Raw genomic sequence first — 26,065 nt, forward strand, 5'->3', positions numbered from 1 at the left:
AGTAAATAATAAGGAGTTTGGTCATGTTAGCCTGAACGGATTATATGTCGTATGTTAGCTTTGAGTAAAATACTGGTGGCATTTTTTAGTAGAGTAGGAAAGGAATTGTGGATGGTCCGATTCTCATTGTGGGAGATGGTAATGAGTATAAACGCTGTGGCGCAGGTGTTTCGATTTGGTTAGAACTCACGGTATGAATGAACCGCTGGCAGGAGATTCAGGTGCTAAGGAGGTAGAAAGGAATGGGAGCTTGAATCCAAGTGATCTGAAATGAAACCTTAGGTTGAAGGGTGGCAGGTTCCACAGGAGAATACACAGCTAACTCCGATCTCACCCACTGTCTCCTGCAAAGGTCGTGGACACGTAGGAAGCACGGAGGCTGGCAAGTCTGCACTGGGTCTGTGTGCTGGGGGATGTGACTGGATTCTCAGCACTCAGTGTGAGAGAGGACGTGGTTTGGGCCTCTTGTCATCAGAATGCTCTGGAGAGCCCAGAGTCATTTGTATTTATACTTCATTTTGAAATACAGATTTTGAATCAAAACAGTTTTTCTTTTCAGTGTGTTCTTAAGTGTAAACAGATTAACCTACTTTATTAAAAATATTATAGTATTATTAGGTGACATTGTTGTTTTAGTTTAATCAATGAGTGGATGAGAAAACATTTTTGCAAACTGCAAAGTATAATGTAAATTTAAAGTGCTCCCAGGAAGCTAAAAGTTTTAGAAGGTTACTAGGTTATAAGGATATTATGCTTGCTTTGGATACATTCTACATTAATTTTTATTATTTGGCAAATAATTCTCATGACAGTCATATGGAAGGAAGTTCTTTCCTATTTCTCGCTCTTTTAATATGTATTTAATATGTATTAGTCATTTTGTATGTGTTAGTTTCTTGCTTATGAAGATGTTATCCACAGAACTGTTTTGAATTGTTAATCCTAACTCCCTAAGATTCTGCAAACATTTAGATTATGTTTAAATCATATTTCAAGTGTATTTCATTCTTTGAAAATTGAAGAACTCCCTTATTCAGAACATCTAATTTTCATGCTCTTTCTGTATGCTGCTGTAATAGATCTTTATTGTGTGAGTTAGCTATTACTTTATATTGTGATTGCATTAACTTATTTTACTCCCTTTTTCTCTTCCTTTCCTCCTGAATTTGGTTGATTAGAATAGTATTTTATTTGTATATGTAGCTTTATCCCATAGTGAATTAGAGACAGTATTTGTTGAGTTACATGAAATGAATGAGAAAGTATCAATTCTTAAATTTACATAAATTAGAAAATTTTTGTCTTATCAGTATAAACAAAAGTACTTATTGAAAATATGAGGTCTGTCTAGAAAGTATCCAGCCATGTAATATGAAAGATAGAGACATTTATTGAAAAAGATACAAGATATAAGAAACATTGTACGTAGAACAATGGTGCCTCAGTCTCCTTCAAAGCAGGCACTTTGGGAGCTCACACAGTTCTTCCAGCATCTCTTCCACTGTTGAAAACAGTCCGCAAAATCCTTTGTTGGAATCACCGTCAGCTGCCTCATTGTATTTTCCTGAATCTGAAATCTCTTCCCTTTCAAAGGTGATTTTAGTTTTGAGAGAAGCCAGAAGTCACAGGGTGCCAAATCTGGGCTGAAGGGGGGCTGAGTCACCTTGCTGGTTTGGTGTTTTACTGAAAAGCTCTGCCTGAGATGTGATGCATGAGTGGGCCTGTTGTCGTGACGAAGCTGCTGATCACCAGTTGCCCATAGCTGCGGTGAATTCGTCGTATTGCATCTCTCAGCTGCCGAAGAACATTGAGGCAGTGCTCCTTATTAATTGGAGGGGCATACTCCTGATGGACAACACCTTCTCAATCAAAAAGCGTTGTTAACATGGTCTTGATCTTGCTGCGACTTTGCTGCACCCTCTTCGGGCATGGAGAACCTGGTGGTTTCCATTGGGACAACTGGGCCTTCGTTTCCGGATGGCAGCCTAGACCCACCATTCATCTCCAGTGACAACCTTCTTGAGGAATCTGGTTCACTAGTGTGGTTTGAATGAAGTCATTAGCAGCTGTAGCACAATGTTGCTTCTGCTCTGGGTGCAGAAGTCACAGAACGTATTTGCTATGATACGTTTCATGCCAAAATCTTGGACACAGTAGTTTTTGGAGTCCCCAGGTCAGCGTCTAGTTCTCGCACTGTCAGTCACCGATCTTCGTTGACTGCAGCCCATGCGTGTTCAGCACTCTCAGGTGCTCTGCCTGCTGCAGGCCTTCCAGAGTGTGGGTCGGTTGCACCAGATCCTCAGCCATCTTTTGAAGTGTTTGTGCCTTACTTTTATTTGCGCTGCACTCATTGCATCATCCTTGAAAGCCTTCTAAATCATCTGAATAGTTTCCATGGAGGAACGTTCCCAGCTTAACACAAAATTTGATGTAGGTTTGTTGCACTACTCGCTCAGTCATTTTGAATGTGACGGCCACACAGTGCACATGCTCACTCAGTGGCATCTACTGCCCCCACTGACTAGTACAGTGGGGGAATCATTGTTCACGCATGTGCATTCCAGTCCACTCTCCTTGGCTGCCAGGTCACATCAAAGTCATGCAAATTGTTCTTGTTATATTAACAATAGATGGACTTTTTCCAGACAGACCTTAATATATATTTTCAATGAGTAATTTATTGAAAATAGGGGCAATTTTGAAAAATACTTTGCCTTTTTGATTAATATGGCATTTATTTAAATGGTTAGCTGAAACTCCAAGTGAATTCTGATGCATATTCAGTATTGTCTGGCTTTGCCTAGTGCATTGTAACCTATCAGTGAGTAGTTCACAACCCTGTCCTTCGGCTTAAACCTAGGATATCCTGGGTTGATAACCTAGGTTGTTAAGTGTACCAAGGATTTTGTTGGTCATTTTCTCGTGGTTGATTTTCTTTAGCAATAAAGGTAAAAATCTGGATATATCGAACTCGATGGCAAATCAGGATGAGTTCCCTAAATTCAAAGACAGTTTGTTTTACTGTTACTACACTGACTATACAGGGGTTTAAAGAAACCTATCAGGTTACAGTTCTAGCAGAGCTGTGTGCTCATCATTTCTTTCTTCCTGCCAAAAACAATGGCACACCATAGTTGGAGCGTTAATAGATGATTTTGCCTTCTAGAAGGCTTTTTTTTTTATCACGAACCCCTTTGAAAGTCTGATTCAAGTTCGGAACCCCACCTCGAAAGAGTACTCGTGTACATCCGAGCCAAGCACCCATCTTGCGTACAGCTTCAGGGGATGACAGTCCCCTGGTCTGCTGGGTGAGTCAGGACCTGCCCGTGGAAACAGCAGTGCGAGCCAGTGTCGGGATTCGTCTGTGATGGTCATTTCCATGTTGCGTTTCTCGCTCATGAGAAGAGTGACCGCAGTGATTCAAGAAATCAGTTGAGGGATTATAGTAGTAGAATTGCATGTATGAAAATTTTATTAAATTCAGCAAGAATTTTTATAAAGGCTGCTCAGTATTTCTGAGTGCCAGTTGTTTCCATTAAGCACAGTAAACTAGAAAGACCCAGTTTTAGGGTGGATCGTTTTTTTTATAAAGTTTGCTTAGAGTGAACTCTGTTTGCTAGGATTCAAATACATGTGAGAATGAGGTAGACCCAGAGCAATGGAGGCAGTTCCTTTTCTTATACACAAGTAAATACTATTTAAGTGATACATGCATGTAATAGGGAAGGCAGCGGAATTTTGTGGCATTTTGCAGTAACGGATGATAAGGGGTGAGAGAGTTGTATGTCGATTTTGGCAATGCTAATTGCCAGTCATATTGCTAATAACGTTGCCTTCTCTCCATTTCTTTCTTTTGAGCTGTCGAGCGATGCCAACCATGGTGTTTTCTTTTTTCATGTCGCTGATGGTCTTACCCCTGAACCATCTTTCATAAATGCCCGGGACTCAGCCTAGTCACTGTTATCAAACAGCTTTCCATGATTCAGCCTTTTAAACAGTGACAAAATGGAAACATTATCACTACATCTTCCAAAGTTAGTGCCAAAAATCCAATGTCCCATCAACACTAAAATTATTATAAAACATAAATAGTGCATCAAAATAATGCTGTAATTCAAGATGGAGAGGCATTTGTGAATATATTTGTTCAACAGTACTTTTCATTCATTTTGTATATCAAAGCATTATTACTGTGGCCATATGCTAGGACAGAGAAACCTTTTCACTGTGTAAAACTGTATGTTAAACTGCCATTTTGTGCATTTTAACAAGTATAGCAAAGATCTTGATGTTGGGATTTTTTTTCTAGGGTATAATTGATAACCAAATGAAGTATAAACTTGACGGAATTCCCTGTTGTTTGTGGAATAAAGGATCGTTTTATTAGTTTGCTATTTCAGAGCCCTTTAGTAGTTGGAATCTAGTTAACTGGTTGCTAGTCTGCATCCCACAGCTCTCCTTCATTCACCTTACTGTTTTTTGAAGTGCCCCTTCGTTCTCTGATCAGGAGGTCCTGGACGCCTGGACTTGTCTCTGAATCTTCATTTATGCCTTGGCTCATTGCCCAGCCTTGAGTCACACGGTGATTTAAGGTAAATGAACACCGAGTGAGTAGATGAGGAATGCTCTGTGTAGACACCTTACCTTTGTTGGCACAGTGTCCGCTAAGTGTAAATCCTCCAAGTCCCCCCTCCCCAAGACCCACGTAAACAGTGTCTCCCAAGGACCTTTGGTGAACTTTCCAATTTTCTCTGAACTATTAATAATAGCATCTTATGTAAAATTTTTGTGTATACTTACCAGTGTACTGTGTATGATATAATCGCTTTGATATAGGCCTTATCCCATTTCTTCTGTAGGCTTTTGTGTCAATTAGTTTGGCTTCGAATACTCTACTCACACGTATTTTGGGTCAGTCTTTATCTTTATCTGTTAAGTGGGGACTGTGGTACTATACCTTGGATGGTCCCCAGGATCCAACGAGAGGAGGTTTGTAAAGAGCCGTTGACACTCACTCTGAAAGAACATAGGCCCTGATGCTCATCTGACTCTGATTCTTCTCTCTCTGTCTGCTCCTCCGACTCTAAGCTTAGCTCCTGGAAGGTAGGCGTTAATGATGTTTCCTTTTTCCTACCAGACTACCTAGCAAGTGCCTTAATCTTAGTAGATGCCCAAATATATGTTGAATGAATGAATGAACAGAAACTTGGACATTCTTGCTAATAATAATATTTATGACACTTTTATTTAAGATTCAAAGTTGGATTTGTAAACATTATAAAAATTAAAATAGATAATCTTAGGTATTCCTGTTACTTAGTTCTTGACCATCATCCAAAGTTAACACATCTTTGGATGTTTACGTAAAGAGTATAACATGCTGTAAGTTATCCTGAAGAAGTTCCCTAGAATGTAATTTTTAGCCTTGTTATATCTGGTATCCTTTCAGCTAAAAGATTCAAAATATTTTAGGAAAAGTATAAGTTACTTAAAAATGCGATCCAGATTTAAATTATTTGAACTCAGACTCTGTTTTATTTTTTTTTTTTAGAGATTTCATTTATTTATTTTTAGAGAGAGGGAAAGGGAAGGAGAAAGAGAGGGAGAGAAACATCCATGTGTGGCTGCCTCTTGCGCACCCCCTACTGGGGATCCGGCCCTGTCTGGGAACTGAACCAGTGACCCTTTGGTTTGCAGGCAGGCTAGCACTCAGTCCACCGAGCCACACCAGCCAGGGCAGATCCTGATTTTTTACTGAATTGAATCTTGTGGCAGTAAAGATAATGTCTAACTCTCTCTTCGTGACTGTTCTCACTTTGAGAAGTGTTTCAAGTATATAGGATTGGGTATATTTAGAATGTGAAGGAACCTAAGAGTAAGCTCCTTATTTTTTATTCAAAATTTAAAAGATATGAAAGTAAATATGTGAAATTAGAGGCTTTTATGTTTTGGGAGAGATTTACCAATTTTTGTAACTGACAGAAAATCTCTTTACAGTAGTTAAGTGGCTAGTGAGTGTTGGAAAATAAATGAAAGCCTTACTCCTACGTTTCCCTTAATGCTATTGACATTTCTGCGTTGTGGAAAGCCAGAACAGCAGAAACAAACCAACCTGAGCCACACTGCCGAAGACCAGCATTACAGCGTAGATTCTAAGTGGGTGGGCACGCTCAGTGTGTCCACCGGAGGGATATGGTAACCTCAGTGTTCTTGGCCTTATGCTTTTTCTAGACAGAGTCTTTCTCACCCTCACCCACTCCCCGAAAGACTAAGGGTAAGATCTAACTTAAAGATCTAACTGGGTGGACAGACTTCTTGGCTCCGGAGAAGCATGTACATCATCTTTTCTTCTTCACGTCCAGCGTTTTCTGCGTGGCCGGTATGTCTGTCACCGCGCTAGATGCTGGGGGATGCAAGGATGGGCATGGCTCATTCCCCAAAGCTCACAGGCCAGAGTGTGCTTACCTCGTGTTCCCTGGGGCTGCCCCATCCCAAGAAATGGTAATAAATACTCCGTGGCAAAAGGTTATACAGTCCTATAAGTTCGATAATAGTGAATGCTTTATCTCCATCTTGTGATGGGACCAGGAGGTCATTGAATAAAGAAAGTGGTTTAGCTTTTCCAAATCCAGTATTTTCTGAGTTTATTGACCACAGGACCCTTCTTTTGTGGGGCACATATTAACATCTCAAGGGCTGAGAAGGCTGTGCAGCACGCGGCTTGGGAAGCTGCACGGAGCTGATTGTGAGGAGGTGGGTGTCGTCGGCAGCGGGGAGGGAGGCGAGGCGGGGAAGGCTTCGCACCAGTGGTTACACGTTAAACCGAGTTTGGAATGATGAGCGTACAAAGGAAGGGAAGGGCAGCTTAGGGCGGGAAGGGCAGCTTAGGGCGAGGCAGAAAAAACAATGTACGGAAGCACAAATGCTTGACAGCATGGTGTGTGTGTCTCGGGAAACTCCACGTAGTTGAGTGTTATTAAACCAAAGTAGGGGAGGCAGCTCTGCTACAGCAAAGAATGAGCCAGGGCCCTGGGCTGTGGAAGGAGCCTTGAGTCACATGACTGGTCTGTAAAGTAGGCAGTAATTTTCGGAATTTCAGTTACATAAGGCCTATCACGTTATATATTCAAAACTAATTTTCCAGAGGAAACGAAAATTTCAGATTCCTCCAAAACTAGCAAAAATATGAAATAAACTATTATGGCACAATCATCTACCATGTGCTGCTATTGAATTCTTAAGTTTATTTAATTCTTTAAAAAAAATGGAATCGGCTGTGAACATTTAACATAGTACATGAGGAATGCAAGAGAAAAGCAGTTAGTCACAGGGGAGTTCCTATAAGACTGCCAGCTAATTTCTTAAAACAAACTTTGCAGGCTAGAAGGGATTGACAAGAAATATTCAAAGTGATGAAAAGCAAGGACCTACAACCGAGATTACCCAGCAAAGCTACCATTTTGAACTGAAGGGCAGATAAAGAGCTCCCAGACAAGAAAAAGCTAAAGGAGTTCATCACCACTAAACCGGTATTATATGAAGTGTTAAAGGGACTATTTGAAGAAGAAGATCAAAAATATGAACAATAAAATGGCATAAATACGTATCAATGATTGAATCTGAAATAAGCAGAACAAGCAATCACAGATGCAGAGGACGTTCTGATGGTTGTCAGATGAGGGAGTGAGGGGGATGGGCAGAAAAGGTGGAGGGATCAGGGAGTACGGATCGGTAGTTGCAGAAGAGGCTTGGGCTTGGACAGCACAGCGGAGGACAGAGTGGCCGGAGAACATACACATGACCCGTAGGCAGGGACAGCGTGTGGGGACTGCCTGTGGGAGTGGGGGTGCCCTCAGTGGAGGGGGACGGGGAAAAACTGGGACAACTGTAATACCATAATCAATAAAATAAAATTTTAAAAGAGGAATGATGAAGCAATTTGCCTTTTTAAAAGTTTAGAGTTAACATTTTCGAATTGTGGGAGAATCATCACACATGAAGACAGAACAACATGTCATTTTTTGTCACTTTTATGTTTTTAAATTTAAGGTGAAACTGTGCTTCCTCTACCACCATTGATTCTCATAAAATATTGGAAAATATGGAAAAATGACTTGTAAACACCACCTTTAAATACTAGAATCCTTTCATGGAAGGGACAAAGGGGCCATTTGTATGTATGATTGTCAACAATAAAAAAAGAAAAAATACCATAAATCATTTTAAAAAATAAAGAAAAAATCTCCATTCAGTGGATATACTGTTGTTTGTATAGCCATAAATAGTCTTCAGTTTTTCTAACCATATTTTAGATGGTTTCTGTTTTCTTTGTTATTAATATTTTGTAGGTAGTTCTAGGATTAGAATTAATCGGGTAATGTTCAGGACTCTTGTGCAATAATTATTTACATTGGGAGTTTATCAGAGTGTTGATTTTATCAGGTATTGAGAATAATCATTAAAAAAAGACAAAAATAAGAAAGCAAACTTTGTTGACTGAATAGTTTAAAAATATGGACCCATATTGTTTGGTTTGTGGTTTTCACTGTAAATGATAGTTCATACTTTTTCATACTCTGTGTAAAGAAATGTAAGAATTTTCTCTTGATATGAAGCTCCTTTTTATTGTTGAGGTATCCATCACGAATTGAAAAAATTGACTATGAGGAAGGCAAGATGTTGGTCCACTTCGAGCGCTGGAGTCACCGCTACGACGAGTGGATCTACTGGGACAGCAACAGGCTGCGGCCGCTTGAGAGGCCGGCGCTGAGGAAAGAGGGTCTGAAGGACGAGGAAGATTTCTTTGTAAGTAGCAAGCTTTTTTCACCTGCTAGATCGTAACGATGTATTTTAAAAGGAATTCTGTTGAAGTTTACAAAAGCTCATTTTTATTAAGGAAACTCTTATTACTGTACACGGCATTGATGTTAAAAGTTGTTTAAACTAGGACTTTAAAGCTGGAGAAGAGGTCCTGGCTCGGTGGACGGACTGCCGCTATTACCCTGCCAAGATCGAGGCCGTTAACAAGGAAGGTGCGTGTCTGGGGTGCTCGGAGATCTGAGATGGGGTTAACAGTAAAGTTTTAATGTATTTCTAATGTTCATTAATGCCTAAATACACTGTTTCAGCTGGTAGAGGTAGGCAGATGGTTAATTTTGTTTTCGTTTTCAGTTCACAGTTCTATGTTGTATGCTTTTTATTTCTACTTCCCTACTTCCAGTTGGTTGTCTGAGCTACTTTTAGATGCTCGCCTCAGCCAGTGTGAGGCCAGGTTCAAGGCAGAGGGCGAGTCAGACCAGTTTGACTTGGAAGTGAGAGACTGCGCTGTTTCCTGAGGACGGAGTATGGAACTTCATTAGTGTGAGGGTTTCCTTTGTTGCATCTTTCCCCGGCACTTTTTCTTAATTTCTGTAGATAACTGAGGGTTGATTGTTCTCTAGTAACCTTTGGTGGTATCTGATATTGATACTGCTCTGATTAGAACTGTTGAAAATAACCCAGAGCTCAGGTGTGTCAGTGTGGCATAAGGTCAGTCAATCTACTGTACAGGTAATGAACTTACAAAACACTTGTAGAACAATTACTTTGAAAAGTACTGAACTATTATCTGAACTATTGAAAATACACTAATTTTTAAAGTTTATTACTTAAAATAGCCTTTAAAAACAATTGTGAAATAATTATAAATATATCTTTCAAGTTGGTAATACATTAGTGTTTCTATTAAATTATTTCTCAAACTTGACCACTCATTTTTTCTAATACTAAAGAAGCACACTGAATGACAGCTTGTTTGCAAGAAGGGCATTTAATCTAAGTAAGGGGACACTTCCTTTAAACCGATCCTGAAAGGCAAGCAAGTCAGCTAGGTGCAGAGGGAGTATAAGTGCCTTTCTGGTGGAAGAAGTGGTGTGTGCAGAAGGAGAGAGGCACGCCGCTCGTTAGGAACTTCCATCGCCGATGTGACTGGAGCGAGGGACTCCTTGAAAGGGGGCAGAACAGCCAGAGAAGAGGTTCCATAGAGAAGTCAGGATAGGTGTGTCTTACAGTCTTGCTGAAGAATTTGAATTTTATTTGGAGGTGAACCATGGAAGGGATTTAAGCTGAGGTTTTAAACTTAACAATAAATGAGATAAATAGGTAAGAAGATAGAAAAACACTTAAAAAGAGTTATATTAATGTTAGGTGTGAAAAAGTAAGTCAGTCATCTAGCTAGAAATATGATTACAACTTTACAAAGGTGTCATTCCATTTACTGTTTTAATAAATCGAAATAGCAGATATGGCTATGATTTTATCACCACGAGTGACCTCACTGCAGGGAGCATTGAGGGACATCTCAGTGTTGTGAGCTACTTCTCCTTTTCTGGGGGGCCTTGATCCCACTGTGCTGCACTGGGGCTTCTGGAGAGCTCCGTTATGGCGCCCACATTCCTGTGTTCTCTGTACCTGGGCTTTCGCAGGGTCAAGTCCAGAGCCTAGTACAGAGCAGGCCGGCAGTAACCGTTTGTAGAAGGAAAGGAAGGAGTAATGAATCAATGCTGTTGGATAATAGTATCCACCCCAAACAACACAAAACACAGCAAAACCAAACAATGTCATTCTCATTAAGAGCAGTTGCTTTAAGTGTAGTGAGCTTTGCGATTCTCCTCCCACGCTTAAAGTGCAGCGGGAGCGTGCATGTCCAGCTCGGAAACAGAACCGCCCGCATCCTTGGTCTCTGCTGATGTCCGCGGGCACGTAGTGCAGAACATCAGGGTCACGTTAGTGGAGAGGGATGATACTGATCAAAGCCGCTGCCATTTCGGGAGCAGTGTAAGCGAGCCCTTAGAGGAACGTGAGCAGATACAATTTGTTTTTTGAAAATCTCCTCTTAGAGGTACTCATTTTGTGATTTCTGTATGCCCCACATGGTGGGCAAGCCTGCCCCTTCACCCCCCAGAAAAGGACAAAGAGAAAAAAAGGCAAAAGAAGCCCTCTATTCACTGCAAAAGTCTGACAGAAGTAAAGAAACGTGAACGTTTTAGGTACTTGTACTATGTCTTGGGTTGAAAAGAAGAGGCGTATCACTGCAGCAGTCAGGGCAGTTTTCAGACCACGTGTGGGGTTTGAAGATGGGCCTGTGAGGAGCAGGAGCAGGAGCCGGCCGGGATTAGGAAAGGAGGGAGGCATCACAACAGAGCAGCCAGTGCGAGGGGCAGGGATGCACATTCGGTGCGCTGAGCAGCCTCTCTCCTCCCAGAGCTGTGTCGGAGAAGGAAGGGGCGGCTGCAGGGGCGTGGGCAGCGGAGGGTGTGCACGCAGTGTGCTCGCAGACCTCTGGTGTCTCTGTCTCCCGGCTGTTCAACCGATCAGTTTCTTTCACAACTTGGGTTTACATTTTTATATCTGTAATATCATGTATTACACTCATTATAGGAAAATATGAAATTCAGATTATAAAAAAAGAAAACTTTTGTACATGTATGTCATTTCCTGTGTGCCATCTTCAAAGCCAGTGATACCAATTATCACATTTATTATTTATATGTTTTTGGTAAAGGTCAGGTGTCTATTTACTTAAAGTGGCACTCTACTCTCATTTCTAGAAGTGATAGAAAAATACTGGGATTTCCATAGGTATAAAATGCACATAATTTATATTTTCTAATAGTGCTGACTTGTAGTGCCTTGCCAGCACGTGGCCTGTTACAAGAAAGACATCATGCTTTGTACGGGCCACGCACACAGGGTCCGCAGTCGTCGAAGAAGGGTGGGGCGGTGGTGGGGAGGGGGGGCGAGGGGTTGGGAGTCAGTGACGGCTGTGCTGCCGCCTCGCTGCCCGGCTGGCCTCGCTGCCCGGCTGACCGGCGTCAGGTGAGCTTCACAGCTCCAGACGACGCAGCATGTCGTCTGCACTGGGGGACTTCCGTCTGATGACCTGCGAAGTATTGCCTGGCTTAAAGGCCTGCGAATCTGTAATTCTTATTTGCCAGTCCATTGTCGTCAAAGAAATGATTCTTTCCTGAGGAGATGGATTTTTCCGTTATCAGATCTTTCTGTCTGTTAATTAGGGAGAGACTTAGAAAGGGAGTACACGTTTATAGAAATATTACACATTTTTTGTAAGTAATGATTTTACTTTTTGTCCAGGTGTATTATAACATATTTGACATTATTTAAACATATTTAAATTATTACAAAGTAAATTTTGAAATACTTCAGTAAAAATCAGAAATGCAACTAACTTATCAGGATTTAATTTGTGTACTTTTTAGACAGAAAGAGAAAACACACTTACTAAATTTGATGGAGTCCTGAACAGGGTCGTATGTTTGCAGTTACTGTAATCACAGATGCTTACATCTCTCAGGGCATTGCTTGTCAGATTTCAAGTGCTGCTGTAATAAGGATGGATGTTATTTTCTAACGATTCTGACTTGCTCCTCTTTCAGGAACATTCACAGTTCAGTTTTACGATGGAGTCATTCGTTGTTTAAAACGAATGCACATTAAAGCCATGCCCGAGGATGCTAAGGGGCAGGTAAGAGTGTGCAGCATCCCCAGCTCCCCGCAGGGATGTCTTCTTGAATGGTGACCGATCAAAGTGTACACGTGTATTCATAAAGTGAACTAATTGTAGGGTTATGTGCTGATAGCCCCAAATAGCAGCAAGACGCAGAAGCTTAGAATGTAAATCATACACTTGATTTTTGCTCCTTTGGTGTTAGACCTGCTAAAGTTATAGGTCACTAGTTTCTGTTCCAGGTGCAATCCCAGCATCCACTAAGCTGGTGTTGTCCTATCGACCCAGCTGGATCGTGTAACCAGTCTATGGGAAGTGAGGTAAGTGCCTTTTTTTAACTTCGTTTTGTTATTCCTGGTATATAGTATCATTTAGAAAGTTAATTTTTAATAATAAACTTTATATTGAGTTGCTTATCCTCTTCTTTCCTTCTATAAATCATAGTCATTAGTCTTCTTTAAAAGGCGCTTACCTGACACTCTGTAGGCTGTGCATGGCAGGGCTCTCGGAGCCGTGCGGCGTGGGCAGTGTGTTACGTGGCTCGGCGCTGTTCACAGCGGGAACGAGCGGGGTGCCTTTGCAGGAGAGTCTGGGGTGCAGTCAGAACCCCGATTCCATTGGTTGACTCTGCTTCCTGAAATACTGGAAAGAAAGGTGCCAGTAGAAATTTAAAATATTTTCTTTTATGTTCTGCTGTTATTTGGGATTTTCAGCACCTGGACCTACAATTAATTTTAGGAAATTGAAAGTAAGCTGTGAAAATGTCTAGTGTGGAAATATGCTACATATTTGTTCCATACCATGAAGTTAAAAATGTCATCCTGAAATGTGTTGAAATCAGCTGGTCAGCTGCAGAAAAGGGTAAACGTTTAGAAATCTGGAAATGTAGACCATCTCATTAAAAAAAAAAAAAAATTTTTGGATATCTTGAGGGAAGTATGATTGTTTTAAATCACCAGATTTTCAAAAATTTACTTTTGAAATGATCAGCTAGCAGAGTTTTTTCCCCTCTAATAAGAAATGTGATTTGAAATGCTTTTGATCAGTAAATTGCTCTGTGTTCTTCTACCTGTATGTATAAATAAAATGTTCTTTTAAGCACTCAGTGGTGTGATTTCTTGGTTACTGTATAGAAACATTAAGTAAAACATTGTGAATTTGGTTTGAAATATACCCATTTAATTAAACAAAATTCTCTTTCTCTCCCTATCTCTGTCTTTCTCTCTTTGGTGCTTTAAAACTATTATTTTATTATTCCGGTGATTCAAATGTTTGTGAGATGGCTCTAGCCCTAAAACTATTTAATTTCCAAATTGAGACATTGAGCCAATTTAGTTTGCGGTAAAATTACAAGTTGTAAAAATTAATTTATTGGATATTTCAGTTTTAGTAAGTATTTCAGTCACATCATGATGTAAGTTAAATTAAAACCAATGCCAAAATACAAACTACTGAAATATAGTATTAGTGGCAGTATATTTTCTTTAATTCTGCATTTTTCTTTATAATTTTAAATTACAAGCACATTAAAACATTTATAGAATTGTTTAATAAAATTATCTCATTTTATGAGTCTCTTTTCCAACAAGTTGTTGGCTTGTTTTCATCCGGGAACACACTGAAGCAAATGTTGGTTGGGCAGTGCTGAAAGAATGCAACTCTGTGTGTTCTCTTCCACATCTTTAGTGCTTTGAGAAGTTCTTTTTTTTTTTTTTTTTAAGATTTTATTTATTTATTTTTAGAGAGGGAAGGGAGGGAGAAAGAGAGAGAGAGAGAGAGAGAGAAACATCAATGTGCGGTTGCTGGGGGCCGTGGCCTGCAACCCAGGCATGTGCCCTGACTGGGAATCGAACTGCGACACTTTGGTCCGCAGCCTGCACTCAATCCACTGAGCTACGCCAGCCAGGGCGAGAAGTTCTTAATAAGACATACAATAAAATTTCTTTCACTAAACTAGCAAATAAATGCACTATACAAATGCCCTCCTCTGAGCTCTCTATGGATCTTTCTCCCCTGCTCTTTTTTCTTGAGTGGGTGCCAGTAAAAAACTTTATGTTGTAATTCAGTCATGTTAAGGATTGGCTCATAAGGTCCTTTCACTACTTTTAAAACATATCTTGCATACATTGTTTTATTGGATTTTTGCAGCAAATGCTTTGACATAGGCATGGCTGATACTTCCATTTCACAGTTGAGCAATTTGGAATTCAGAGAATTGAGGGACTTAAAATCCCACTCAGCCGTAGTGTGCAGGGCGGCTCCAGACCCGGGCTTGATTTCAGACAGTGCCCGTCCTAGAGCGCTGTGGCGTCTGCAGGGACCTGCGGAACACGCGCTAGTTCTGACTCGTGCAGCGAGCACGCCAGTTACTTTTGATAGTGAATCTTTCCTGCTTAAAAATGGAACAGCAGAATAGTGGGAGAACTCTTTAATCACACCACCACAGTGATCCTATGGTTAACAAGTCATGTAATCAAAAACTATTTTTCATATCTGCTTTCAGTTTTCAAAGGTAGAGCTTGAATCTTGATTTCTCCTAGTTTTCTCTTTATTGGAGATGGGAAACCACTGGAAATGGAATGTATACCTGGCATTTTTCAGCATTTTTCTAACAACTTAAAATTTTCCCCGTAGTATGCAGCCCAAAATTAAATGTTCTGCTCTTAATAAGTCTATGAACACGTATCTCTGCTGGGTTAGCACTTTTATTTCCTTTGTCCGATGGTACTTTCGCTTCTCTTTCTGCTGCATTCATTGCTCTTTCAGTCTTTTTCACTGGTGGTAGTGTTCCCTTTCCTACTTAACCACCACTCTCGAGGCTCACCTGCGCCCCCCTTCCCGTCCCAGTGCACTTGGCCTGCGGGCAGCGCTCTTGTTGGCGGTTTTCCTGCCGCTCCGAGCGCCCGTGTTCTCCCTCTGCCCCTCCCCCAGCAGAGTCCACCTCCAGCTGCACTTGCCCCTCACTTCTCCTGAAGCCTTCCGCTGGCCTTCCTCTTCAGTCAAAATTAATCTTTTCTTTTTCGATCTCCCATGATACTTTGTTTATCCCACTACTGTCTTTCCTGTCACGTTGTCTTGCAGTTAGTTTTTTTGCCTCTTAGTTTCTTATGGGCAGGACCGAAATAGCGGGTGGTTGTAAGGAAAACGGGTTGGGCAATACTGGTGCGTCTTGTGTTTGTCTTTGTGTTCCTTTATAAACTAGAAATATAAACCTTTATTTCCCAACTGTGTCAGAATTCACTTTCTGGTAAGACATGTATTCGGACATAGTTTAAAATACTGGGAAAGCTAGATGCATGCTGGGTGCTTTCCAGGCAGGAGCGAGGACGTGGTCGCTCCGAGGCCAGTGCATCCCTGGGGCTCTCAGGAAGCAGCTTCCACCAGCTGCTGGCTACAAAGCCTGCTTCCTGGCACACCGCAGTGGGGTGTTAGGTTCAGTCGCATTGTGTTTTCGGTTCATTTTGGTCAGGCGGGAGAGTGAGGGGCACAGATTGTTTCCCGTGGCTTATTGGCCTCATCATATATTTTCAAGACTGAGCAGCTATCCCATTTTGTTAACGTAAGCCGTGAATTAAATGCATTGGATGCCGGGAAGTTGTTTTTAGTTGCTCGGGCTGAGAATTTAATGGATTACTCATTTTGGTTGAACCTAAATTGGTGGTCTGTTTGACAGCGTGGTGGCCTGAGAGGAAGGGGTTGCTCTCTGGAGATAGTACAGACAGTTGTTTTTCTTTTAAATCTTCACTTGTGAAAATTTAAATGTTGGCACCACCTCTTTACATCTTTCCATATTTTTAGTTAAAAATGAAAGAGTAAACATTATTTAGCAAAACTACAAAGACATATACTACAGTAAAAATAAATGTTCGCACCACAGGAGAACAGCAACCACCACAGGCCCCAGGAAGCTGTGGGGCGAGGGACATGGATCTGGGCCCTGACGGTGGGGCCCCACGGCGGCCCAGGCGCTCTTTTTTTACCCTATGTTAATATAAAGCGGTTGTAACAGATTGGTACCTGAGCTTTAAACGCTTTAAAATTGAATAAAATCATACCTTGATTTCTACGAAATTGACCATACTTTGAGTGGTACATTCTCCCAACAAGGAAGAGTAATTAACAAGGAAGAGCAATTTACTCAATGAAGCACATTTCTTTTCATCTTTGCAGAATTGCAGCATAAACATTTTTCTCATTTCTTTTATGGTCTTTTGTATTCAGAAAAGAATTGGAATTCGGCATTTAAACCCTAAAGTACTAAGGCAGAATGTCCTATAGTACTCCATATTTGTCATAGTTTCCTGTTATTCCTGAGAAAATACACCGAAGGAACACTTATTTGTTACTGAATATTTTTCCCTTTTATGTAAGGTTATAAATCCAACTAATCCATTAGATTATTAAATTTGGTGATCTACCATGTTGATGATCTATCTTGTAAATATAGTTAATTAGATTTTTAAATTTGTGTGCATGTGGAATTAGCTTTGAAAATGTGATTCATGTTTTTACTCATTAGTGTAATTCAATTTTGATTAATTTTTAATGTTTCACATGTTCTGTGTTTTTCCTTTGGAGGACTGGATAGCTTTAGTCAAAGCAGCTGCTGCAGCTGCAGCCAAGAATAAAACAGGGGGCAAACCTCGAACCAGTGCTAACAGCAATAAAGATAAAGAGAAAGATGAGAGGAAATGGTTTAAAGTACCTTCAAAGAAGGAAGAAACCTCAGCTTCTGTAAGCACACCGGAAGTCGAGAAGAAGGAAGATCTGCCCACGTCCAGTGATGCCTTTGGTACAGAATGTTCTTACGTTCATTCCTATGGCGGCGGTAAATTCCCACTGAATAGCAAGCAAGTCGAAACCCTTGGCTGCCTGTAGTTTGAACACAGAGTTAAATCATTAGGCTTTTCCCCCAGTATAAATAATGGTTAACCTTTAGTATTTTACAGATCGGAAGGTTAATGGTCTAATATGGGTACTTGATAACGGATGCTGTCAATATTTTTGAATAGAAAGGAGATTTTGATCTGTAACTTACTGGTAGTAGGTTTTGGGGTTTTCTTTGTTCTACGTTTTCTAAAACCTTTTAAATGCTTCTGCATGCATTCCCATGTGTAACGTATAACACGGAGAATGCAGCAAGCCAGGCTCTCCCTGCTGTGCGGTCCTGAGGGCCGGCCGCAGTGCGGCAGTTCTCACCCCTGCCGCGGCGCCCCGGTCGGGGGGGGGTTTGCCTGTGCTCCGGGCTCCGTGCCAGGCCCTAGACTAAGCAGTGTTACTGTTTTACTGTTTTAAAGAAATCGTGTGTTTTAACTTGGAGTCTATACAAACTCTCATATATGTGTTCTATTAAAAGTAGGACTTCATGTAGAGAACGTTCCAAAGATGGTCTTTCCACAGCCAGAGAGCACGTTATCACACAAGAGGAAAAATAATCAAGGCAACTCATTTCAGGCAAAGAGAGCTCGACTTAACAAGATTACTGGTAAACTGCAATGATTCTTTTGGGGGGAATGGAGGGTTTGGTTTTAGAGTAGTTTGTCTTTAATAAAGTCAAGTATCTTTTGGGTTGTATAACTGGTTAATCAGAAAGACAGTTTCTTTATGTTCTTCAAGGTCAACATCTTTCGAAACTCAGCGTTTTGTGTTGTGCGATGCGGAGGTATCACACGTCTTTCACCTACCTCACAGGGGTGTTGTGAGGGTTGATGGGATCGACAGTTACGAAGTCCCATAGTCTTCAGGCCACACGGTGGCGGGAAGGGTTTCCGTAACAACTGAGCTACCTGCTTTTGGCGGCCTGCAGTGACATAATGTCTGGGGTTCTGAATACTGTACATCCGTACCACTCTTGATCAGCGTCATTAAGGGTGGTTGGAGAGATGAACAGCGAAGCTGTTAATTCCCGATGTGAAAGTACTTCTATAAGTTTTTAAAATGTCTGTCCGTATCTTCAGGCTGATCTCTAGAAGTGGGTCTGATTTCCCTGTGCATTGCCGTGCTCTAAGCAGTACCGTGCCAGGATGACGAACAACACTGACAATCCTGTCCTGGTTAGCGTTCGTGGGAGAAGGGGTTCAGGCGTCAGAATGGAAGCCCATTTCCTCCTGTGCCTACTCAACGTGACGATTCTAGTCTCTAAAAGGAATTGTGAACGTGTATAATCTCATGCGCAGTGTTAAAAGGGCAGTTAAAACACTTTAATTACTCTGTCGTACGTTCTCATTCTAAGGGCAGAATGGTTTCTAGTGCCTTTGGCTTAATAAAGCTATGTAAACCTTTGTTGGCATTCTTTTAAATAATTTGAAGAAGCTTGGTTTCCTTGTCAGGCTCAAGAATAAACGTAAATGAAACATTTTGTTCCTTTTCTGAAGAGTGGGAGGCCTCCGAAGGATGACCCTGGGGCTGAGGGTTCTTCAGAACCACCGTTTTGTTGTAGTATTTAGTGATTATATGGTTTCAGCAGGTGAGACTTCTTCGTCTTTCCCTTTGTCAATATTGATTTTGTGCCTTTCTCTGATAAAGGATATATTTGGTCCCAGGACAGGAAATATTTAAAAATCAACTCATTCATTCCACCTTCTCCTTAGAAACTGTTAGCTTTGGAGAAAGCCAAAATTTGTCCAGGGAATTGTTATGATGGCAACTTGAGACTTCCATTTGCTCGGAAGGACGGACGCAGGTGCGGTGCAGTGTGGCAGAAGTGGACTGGCCCCCCAGCTCCTGGGACGCCGAGGCGGAAGCAGCACTGGTGGCGGAGCCCAAGTCAAGGAAGATGGAAGGGGCGCCGGCCTGACGTGGCTGCCGGCTGCCAGCACCCGGGTTTCCTGCACTCCAGATTACCTGCTGTCAGTTTCAGCCAGCATGCGCATACACGTGTCTTACTAAGAAGTTCAAGCTCAACATTTCAAGAAGTGAAGAAAGAACAACAGCTTGTTCCACACTGATGCATTATTTCTGCATGGCCTTGAAAAGACAGTGGGGTGGGGGAGGAGTGATTTTGCTGTGTGCCTCGAGGAAATGCTGATACTGGTTGCATAGTCACACCCGTCTTCTGTGGGGCACTTGGTCTTCACTTGCCTTTGGGAATCCAGATGAAGACGGGATAGTCCGGCAGCGGTAGAAGAGCATAAGATTTTAGAATGTGAAACCAGTGTAATTCCCTTTCTTTACTCAGAAGATTTAAATATATGATAATCCTTTTACTAGTTCATCTCTCTGCATCTAGTTCTGATTTCATGTTACAATTATATCATGCAAGAAGACAACAGACATGAGCTTGTCTTTGATGAGTAAAACTCAAGCTTGCCTCTGCGCAGTAAATTTTGTTTGTAGTCCGTGAACACAGATGGGAACTAATTCAGAAATAGTGATTTTTGTATGGAATTATGGTGTACTTGAAATTTACCAGGTTCGCTTATACTCGCCCTTTCGTCCCTCTGCTGCGGAGAGGTGCAGGGCTGCGCCTGCAGCAGCGTCCCGGCCTGCTCTGAGGGTTGCCCTGCATGCTGTCTTTAAATAATTCAAGCCAGAGTTAGGTGGACCAGCCACGGGATAAGTTGGATAAATTGAATTCATGTTGTATTCACTCTTGTTCTTCCCCATATACACGTAGAGATTCAAAACCTGACTTTTTTATAGAGAGTGGTGTAGGATGGGTTTTTTCATGTTTCCAAATGAGTAGACATTGAAGTTTTAGTAGCACAATATATATATGTTCTTCTAGAGCCTTATTTTTCATTATGGAATGTACTATATGGATAGGTAGAGACTTTACACATAATGATTTAGAACAGACAGTTTCACAGGGAGAATCAGGAGTCCGTATTTTGGACAAAGTTGCAAGCAAGCTGCAAGCAAATTTGAATAACTTTGAAGCACACATTGTCAGAGGAGTAGAAGGAACGCCAGCTGTAGGTGCGGGGCTCGTTTCTCATAGTTCCAGGAGTTCCTACCGGATCCGCCAGCTGAGATTTGTTTGTGAGGCTGAAGGAATTTTAAAAGTAGTTTCTAAAAACCCAGAAGTTTGAACTGGCCAGTAATACGTTACTGGTAATAGTATCAAGAATATTTGGTTCGAATCCCAGGAAGAATATTGGGTTTGGGAACCCGCGGATGGAAAGCGGTCACAGACGTAGGCAGGCACTCGGCTCGCCTTCCCTCCCTCTGCTGTCCTCCCGGGGCTCCGGTCTCTGCGCCGCTCGGTCCCGGTGGCACCCAGGGACCGGCTGTGTGCTTCACAGCTGGAGTGCGGAGCGCTGAGAAGTTATAACTCGGCGGGTGGGATTCATGAATATTTGATATTCCGCTTCTACTTGATATTTAATATCTTACAGACACATTTCGTTAAGGTACTCTATAGGTACATTCTTCTGCAGGAAGACCTGTTAGTGATATGCTGATAATGCGTATTTGCAAATAACGAGTTATTTTCACTTGCCTCTGTTTTCTTCCAATTAATTCTCATTTTCGGAGCATACTGCCTTTCTCCCCAGAGCACCAGCAGGTGAAGAGAACAGACTGTGGACCGCCTCTTCACAGTTTATGTTTTCAGCTCTCTGTCAGGTGGCGTGCATGTAAATGTGAACGCTTTTTCTGATCGCATTTGAGCCTTTGAATTCCCTAGACCCCAAGTATTGTATTTTTAATCTAATTTTAGGTCATTCTTATCAAATGCCCCATTGCTTTTTATAAGAACATTATAAGCTTTATTTTTCCTTCACAAACCATTAAGTGAGAATTACTTTTAATTAATTGGGTCTATAATATCTTAACTTCAATTCACAAAGTACAACTAAATTATTTTTTTAATGTATAGTACCTTATTTTTAATTTTGGAGTTTGGGATCTAGTCCATCTATTGATGAGATTTTAAAAAGTATTTCTATGTCATACATGAAAGGAAACAAAATACAAGATGTATTTAATAGATTGAGTAGCAAACATCTTTCCTATTTCACTAGCCCTTAGATGCAGAATCCTTCTCAGTTCTCTACAAAAGAACTTGATTCTCTAATTATTCTTTTTATTTTAGTAGTATTGATTCTCAACAATAATAAAACATTAGCTAGAGAAGAAAAACCTAGCAAATGTAGTTTTAAACAATTTATATATTCCCTTTTTCCCCATTTAAATCTACACCTGACACCACGTGAGACTTGAACAACTACGTACAGACTGTTATCTCAAACTGGATTGAACGTCTGCTTCAATACCAATCACTGATGTGTTGGCATCTTTTTTTTTTTTTTTTTTTTTTACATTTCACCGTTTCTATTTTAAATTATAGTTCTGGGTAGTAGAGACAACTTTCTAATAAAGGAAGAGTGCTTTTTGCTTAGTTTAACATTTGACTGCAAACATTACTTTAAGAATACAATTTTAGTATTTGACTTCCTACTTAGATTGCTTAACATTCAGAGATAGTGATCTGAAAAAGTCAAGAGAGGTTGCCTTGTGGTTCTTGAAGTTTTGTGGCATTGGGGGGGGGCACTTTTTTCCTCCTATTAAATACGCCGTGGGCAGCTTCTGTAACATCTGGTATAATTGCTGTAGTAAGTTACTATTATGTTTTTGACTGTTACGCATCCTTTGATGCAAAGGTTTCATGTGGCTAACTTTGAAGTGACACAAAAATGATTTTTGGTGGCCTTTTGTGTATCCGATGGCTATAAGCAAAAACAAATACTTATTATACAAGCCTTATAAACTTGGCTTCATTGAAGGTACTTGTCAAGTAAGTGCCTTTAATTTACAAATTAAAGCAGTTTGAATGTCTTGTCAAGTTAATTATACTTACTCCAGATAAAATATTCTGTCTTCTAAAATTGGGAATTAGTGGTATACTTTGGAGAAAACTGGAACTCCCAAATGATTTCATCGTTCATGGAGGCTCTAATATTCAGTTTTCAAACACTGTAGGAAGCAGCCGCACCTTTTTCACCAGCAAAGAATGGGCCCGTGGGTGTTCCAGCACCCTTGCGGGATGACAAACTCCAGTGAGCACAGGGCCATATGGCACGCTTGGGTTAAAGGGTCCGGGGGAAATAAGAATCGGAAGGGTTTTTGTAGCTAATAGAACACTAAGAAAAGAATTTCACATTCTAGATATTTGGGATGGTTTCTCATCTTAATTTTATATTTTTGTATAGACAAAGCCCATAATTAAGAATATTAATAATCTAAGTACCATCAGGTTTTGGATGTTAAGCCATAGAATTTTAAATTTTTACGAATTAAATGTGTGTGTGTGTAGTGTTTTAAGAGTATCTTTAGTAGTAATATTTAAAACTAGTTATGTAAGCAGCTTTCAAATTGTGGTTCATTTCTTTGAGTCATTATTAAGGGTAATTGTATTTTTGACAAGTAAACTTTTGAGAATATTTACTTCTATATATTAAAAAGTATGGGGGATTTCAGCTGCTAAAATTTTTGTGAAGTTCACAGGTGAAAGTCAACCTTTTTTCTAATAAGCAATTTCTGTGCGATCTTTCTCAAGGTTTGTTGGCATCCAAAGCCGTTGGGGTGGACGGTGCTGAAAAAAAGGAAGACCGCAGTGAAACGGCTCCAATGCTGGAGCAGGTATGGAATGGTAGCGTTTGATATTTTCCAAGGTTCCCAACTGGAACGATCACGGAGCTATAGTACCCACGTAATTGAAATTGCCCTTTGGTCCGAGATGGGGGTAGGAAGCTAAGTAATTGATGGTATATTTTTAATTCTGCCTTCTCGAAGGCACACGGACCACAGACTTCATTCATGTTTGTTTTCAATAGACTGGCAGTAACGCCTTCGCCTCCCACATTGAAGGCCTGCACACGGGCCTCCCAGGGTGTAAGCTTCCAGCTGGATCGCCTTTAACTAGCTTACAAAAGACCCTCACACAGATACTCTCCATTTGTGAGTTAAAACAGGGTTTTTGACATCTTAATAAAGCTTCTTTTGTAAGAAGTTTCTTTTATATTGTAACAATTGGTGTTGGTAGACTATGTGTTTTATGAATTGATCAATGAGCCATACATTTTTTGCTAGGATGTATATTTTAATAACTACAAAAAATTTTAAAAAACTATTAAGGGTCTGTCTTTAAACCACCTACTAGAGGAATTTAAAAGTGAAGGTTGCAGTTGCTAGGTTTTGCCTTGGCTGCCTTCAGATGTCCACAACACCTGTACATAATGAACTGTGCATGCTTTCACACTCTCTAAGGGCTTAACTTCTCGGGCGCTGTAAGACTCTAAGAACACAGTGATAGCCATAACTGGATTTCCTTGGTTCTCCTGTTTTAAAATCTGAGCCTTAATGTAGTTTTAATATATGCTTTTTGTATTATTTTCATTTTCTTTATCAATAGCCTAATAAAGAAGAATCTAAATGAGTATCTTTTGCTCTTACCTATATGCGTTTAAAAAATACTCCAAATTTAATTGATATTGTATTGAGTTTTTCAGGGTTATTTCAGTCCTGATTTGATAACAGTACATTGCTTTGGTGCCTCCATTATGTTGTATTAAATCAATGGTCTTTTAAATTGATTTATATGTCAGCAAATCATACCTTCTGATTTTCTATGATCATCGAACGGTTAAGTCTTTGCTGTTATTGTCAGCATACCAACCAAATTTTAAGTGACTTTTTTTACTGTGTATTACTATATTCAAAGTCCCAGATACAACATTATTTTGTATTTTCACCACTGTTTATGGTATTCTCAGAATGCAATAAATCAGGGACATGGGTAATAAAATGTTTCTGGAAAATTCATTACAATGTCAATCTCTCATTACGCACAGTCCTGCTGAGGTGAATGTGAGGCTCACACGTCAGACGTGGAGGTTAGTGTGGAGGGCAGCGCCCATTTCAGAGAGCCGAACTGAAGCGAATTTGAAATTGAGTTTAAAAAGAAAAAGAAAAATTGAGTAACTCGGCTGTTTCTGTTTGCATAACTTAAGAAATTTTTGAGAGTCCTTGCCAGTTTTGTAACAAAGAGACCAATAATCATTAATAAAAATGTAAATTCTTTCAAGATTTTTAAGGAACATAATGCTGTTCCTCATTTTTTGTCATTCAGGTTGATTTCAGTGTGAAAATGGTTTGAAACCAAACTCTTAATTTTTATGCTCTTTGCTCTGCTTCAGAGTTAAAAAGCCGAGTTATAAAACTCTTAATAACATCTTCATTGGTATCAACAGTAGACTCAAAGGAAAGGTGTTGATTGTCACTAACCTCTGTTGTCCTAATGAGTAAAATAATGCCACTCATGACATAGACTTCTAACAGGCCTACAGCCAAAATTTACTGTGCTAATAATGGATTTATTTTATTTACATTAAAAACATTCAGACTCTACGGTCTTGAACCCTGATCCTCAGATTATTAATTATAAGTTACTTAATTGTATTAGGGAATTGTTATGTTATGTTTACTTTTGGATAAAACCTGCATTAGATGCATAATTCAGTTTTTAAAAATGTTAATTTGTCCTTGTTTAGAAGTTAAGCACCTTATCAAGATATTAATTTAAGTTTCAAAATCTTGTTTTATAACTTTGTAACTCGAGAGTAATGGATGCTGTAGTGATGTCTCTCACATATGTGAAGATGAACAATAAAATTGTTTCTTTACAAGTAATGGCTCTAATTACTTTTCTGGCAACACCTTTTATGATAAGCTTAGGAGTCCTTTCCATTTATGGAGTACTTTTTCAAATGACTAATCTGCACCTGAACACATGTGTGTGTGACGAGTAAGTTCAAGAGTAGAAATGATGACAAGTAAATGGGACACCTGACACTGGCCCTTTTATGTGGCATGTCCAGCATGCCTGCTGTGGAGCGTTCAGAGCTGCCCTGCTGTCCATACCAAGTAGACACTGTCGGTATTTTCTATCCAAATTTGCATGCCCTGTACGTTAGCAGGAAAGGAACGCTGTTTGGTCGCCAGCAATGACCCTTCATGTTCTGGAGGGCTGCAGGTGGCAGGCCTGATTGTCACCCCTCACAGAAGCCTTGGGAGTTGAAAGGTTTCCTAGGGACAAGTGTGCTGTGCAGAGTGCTGGCACTGTGCTCCTTCACAGAGGCCTACCTAGTGTAGATGCAAAACAAAAAAGTGCATGTTATATTCTCATATCAGAAAAAATCCAGTATAGGCATTCTAACACCACAGATTACAAGTCCATCCAATGTGGCTATTTTCTGTTGTCTTTGGACACGTTCACGTACATTTTTACACATGTAGGAAATTTTATTGCCAAATAAAGAACTGACAAAGTTCTAATTTTTTTTTAAAAGTATCAGTTGGCAAGAAGAAGGTAAAAATTCTCATCTACGAATGCGACGTATTTTGTTTTTAAATCCAATGTTTTTAACTTACACTTGGTTTTACTCCTTGGTTTTTTTTTTTGTTGTTGTTGCTTGTTTTGTATTGTTTTTCTAGTCTTTTAACTCTGAACTGCTGGTGGCTTGATTTCATGATGCATTATGCTTCTGAAACTCTAGCTTTCAGCACTAAAACGAGTTAAAGATAATGTTTCATTAATTTGATCATTGTTTTCCTGTTAAG

The 26,065-nt window shown here is 40.3% G+C and overlaps 1 protein-coding gene across 7 annotated transcripts in view; it reads left to right on the top strand.

Annotated features, from left to right (window-relative positions):
• Positions 1 to 26,065, top strand: part of PHF20L1 (PHD finger protein 20 like 1) — a 65,559-nt gene that overhangs the window by 11,394 nt on the left and 28,100 nt on the right. For 2 of the 7 annotated variants that reach the window (XM_045861009.1, XM_045861011.1), the window contains exons 3-9: positions 8,634 to 8,805; positions 8,948 to 9,032; positions 12,435 to 12,523; positions 12,736 to 12,825; positions 17,084 to 17,297; positions 17,862 to 17,990; positions 23,004 to 23,086. In XM_045861009.1, coding sequence (XP_045716965.1) covers positions 8,634 to 8,805; positions 8,948 to 9,032; positions 12,435 to 12,523; positions 12,736 to 12,825; positions 17,084 to 17,297; positions 17,862 to 17,990; positions 23,004 to 23,086 — 862 coding nt within the window. The remainder of the gene's footprint in view (positions 1 to 8,633; positions 8,806 to 8,947; positions 9,033 to 12,434; positions 12,524 to 12,735; positions 12,826 to 17,083; positions 17,298 to 17,861; positions 17,991 to 23,003; positions 23,087 to 26,065) is intronic. The other 5 variants (XM_045861012.1, XM_045861013.1, XM_045861014.1 and 2 more) reach the window with 5 other exon arrangements.

Source organism: Phyllostomus hastatus, unplaced genomic scaffold (genome assembly GCF_019186645.2).
Source record: "Phyllostomus hastatus isolate PE091 unplaced genomic scaffold, TTU_PhHast_1.1 phas_scaffold_21, whole genome shotgun sequence".
Classification (NCBI taxonomy): domain Eukaryota; kingdom Metazoa; phylum Chordata; class Mammalia; order Chiroptera; family Phyllostomidae; genus Phyllostomus; species Phyllostomus hastatus.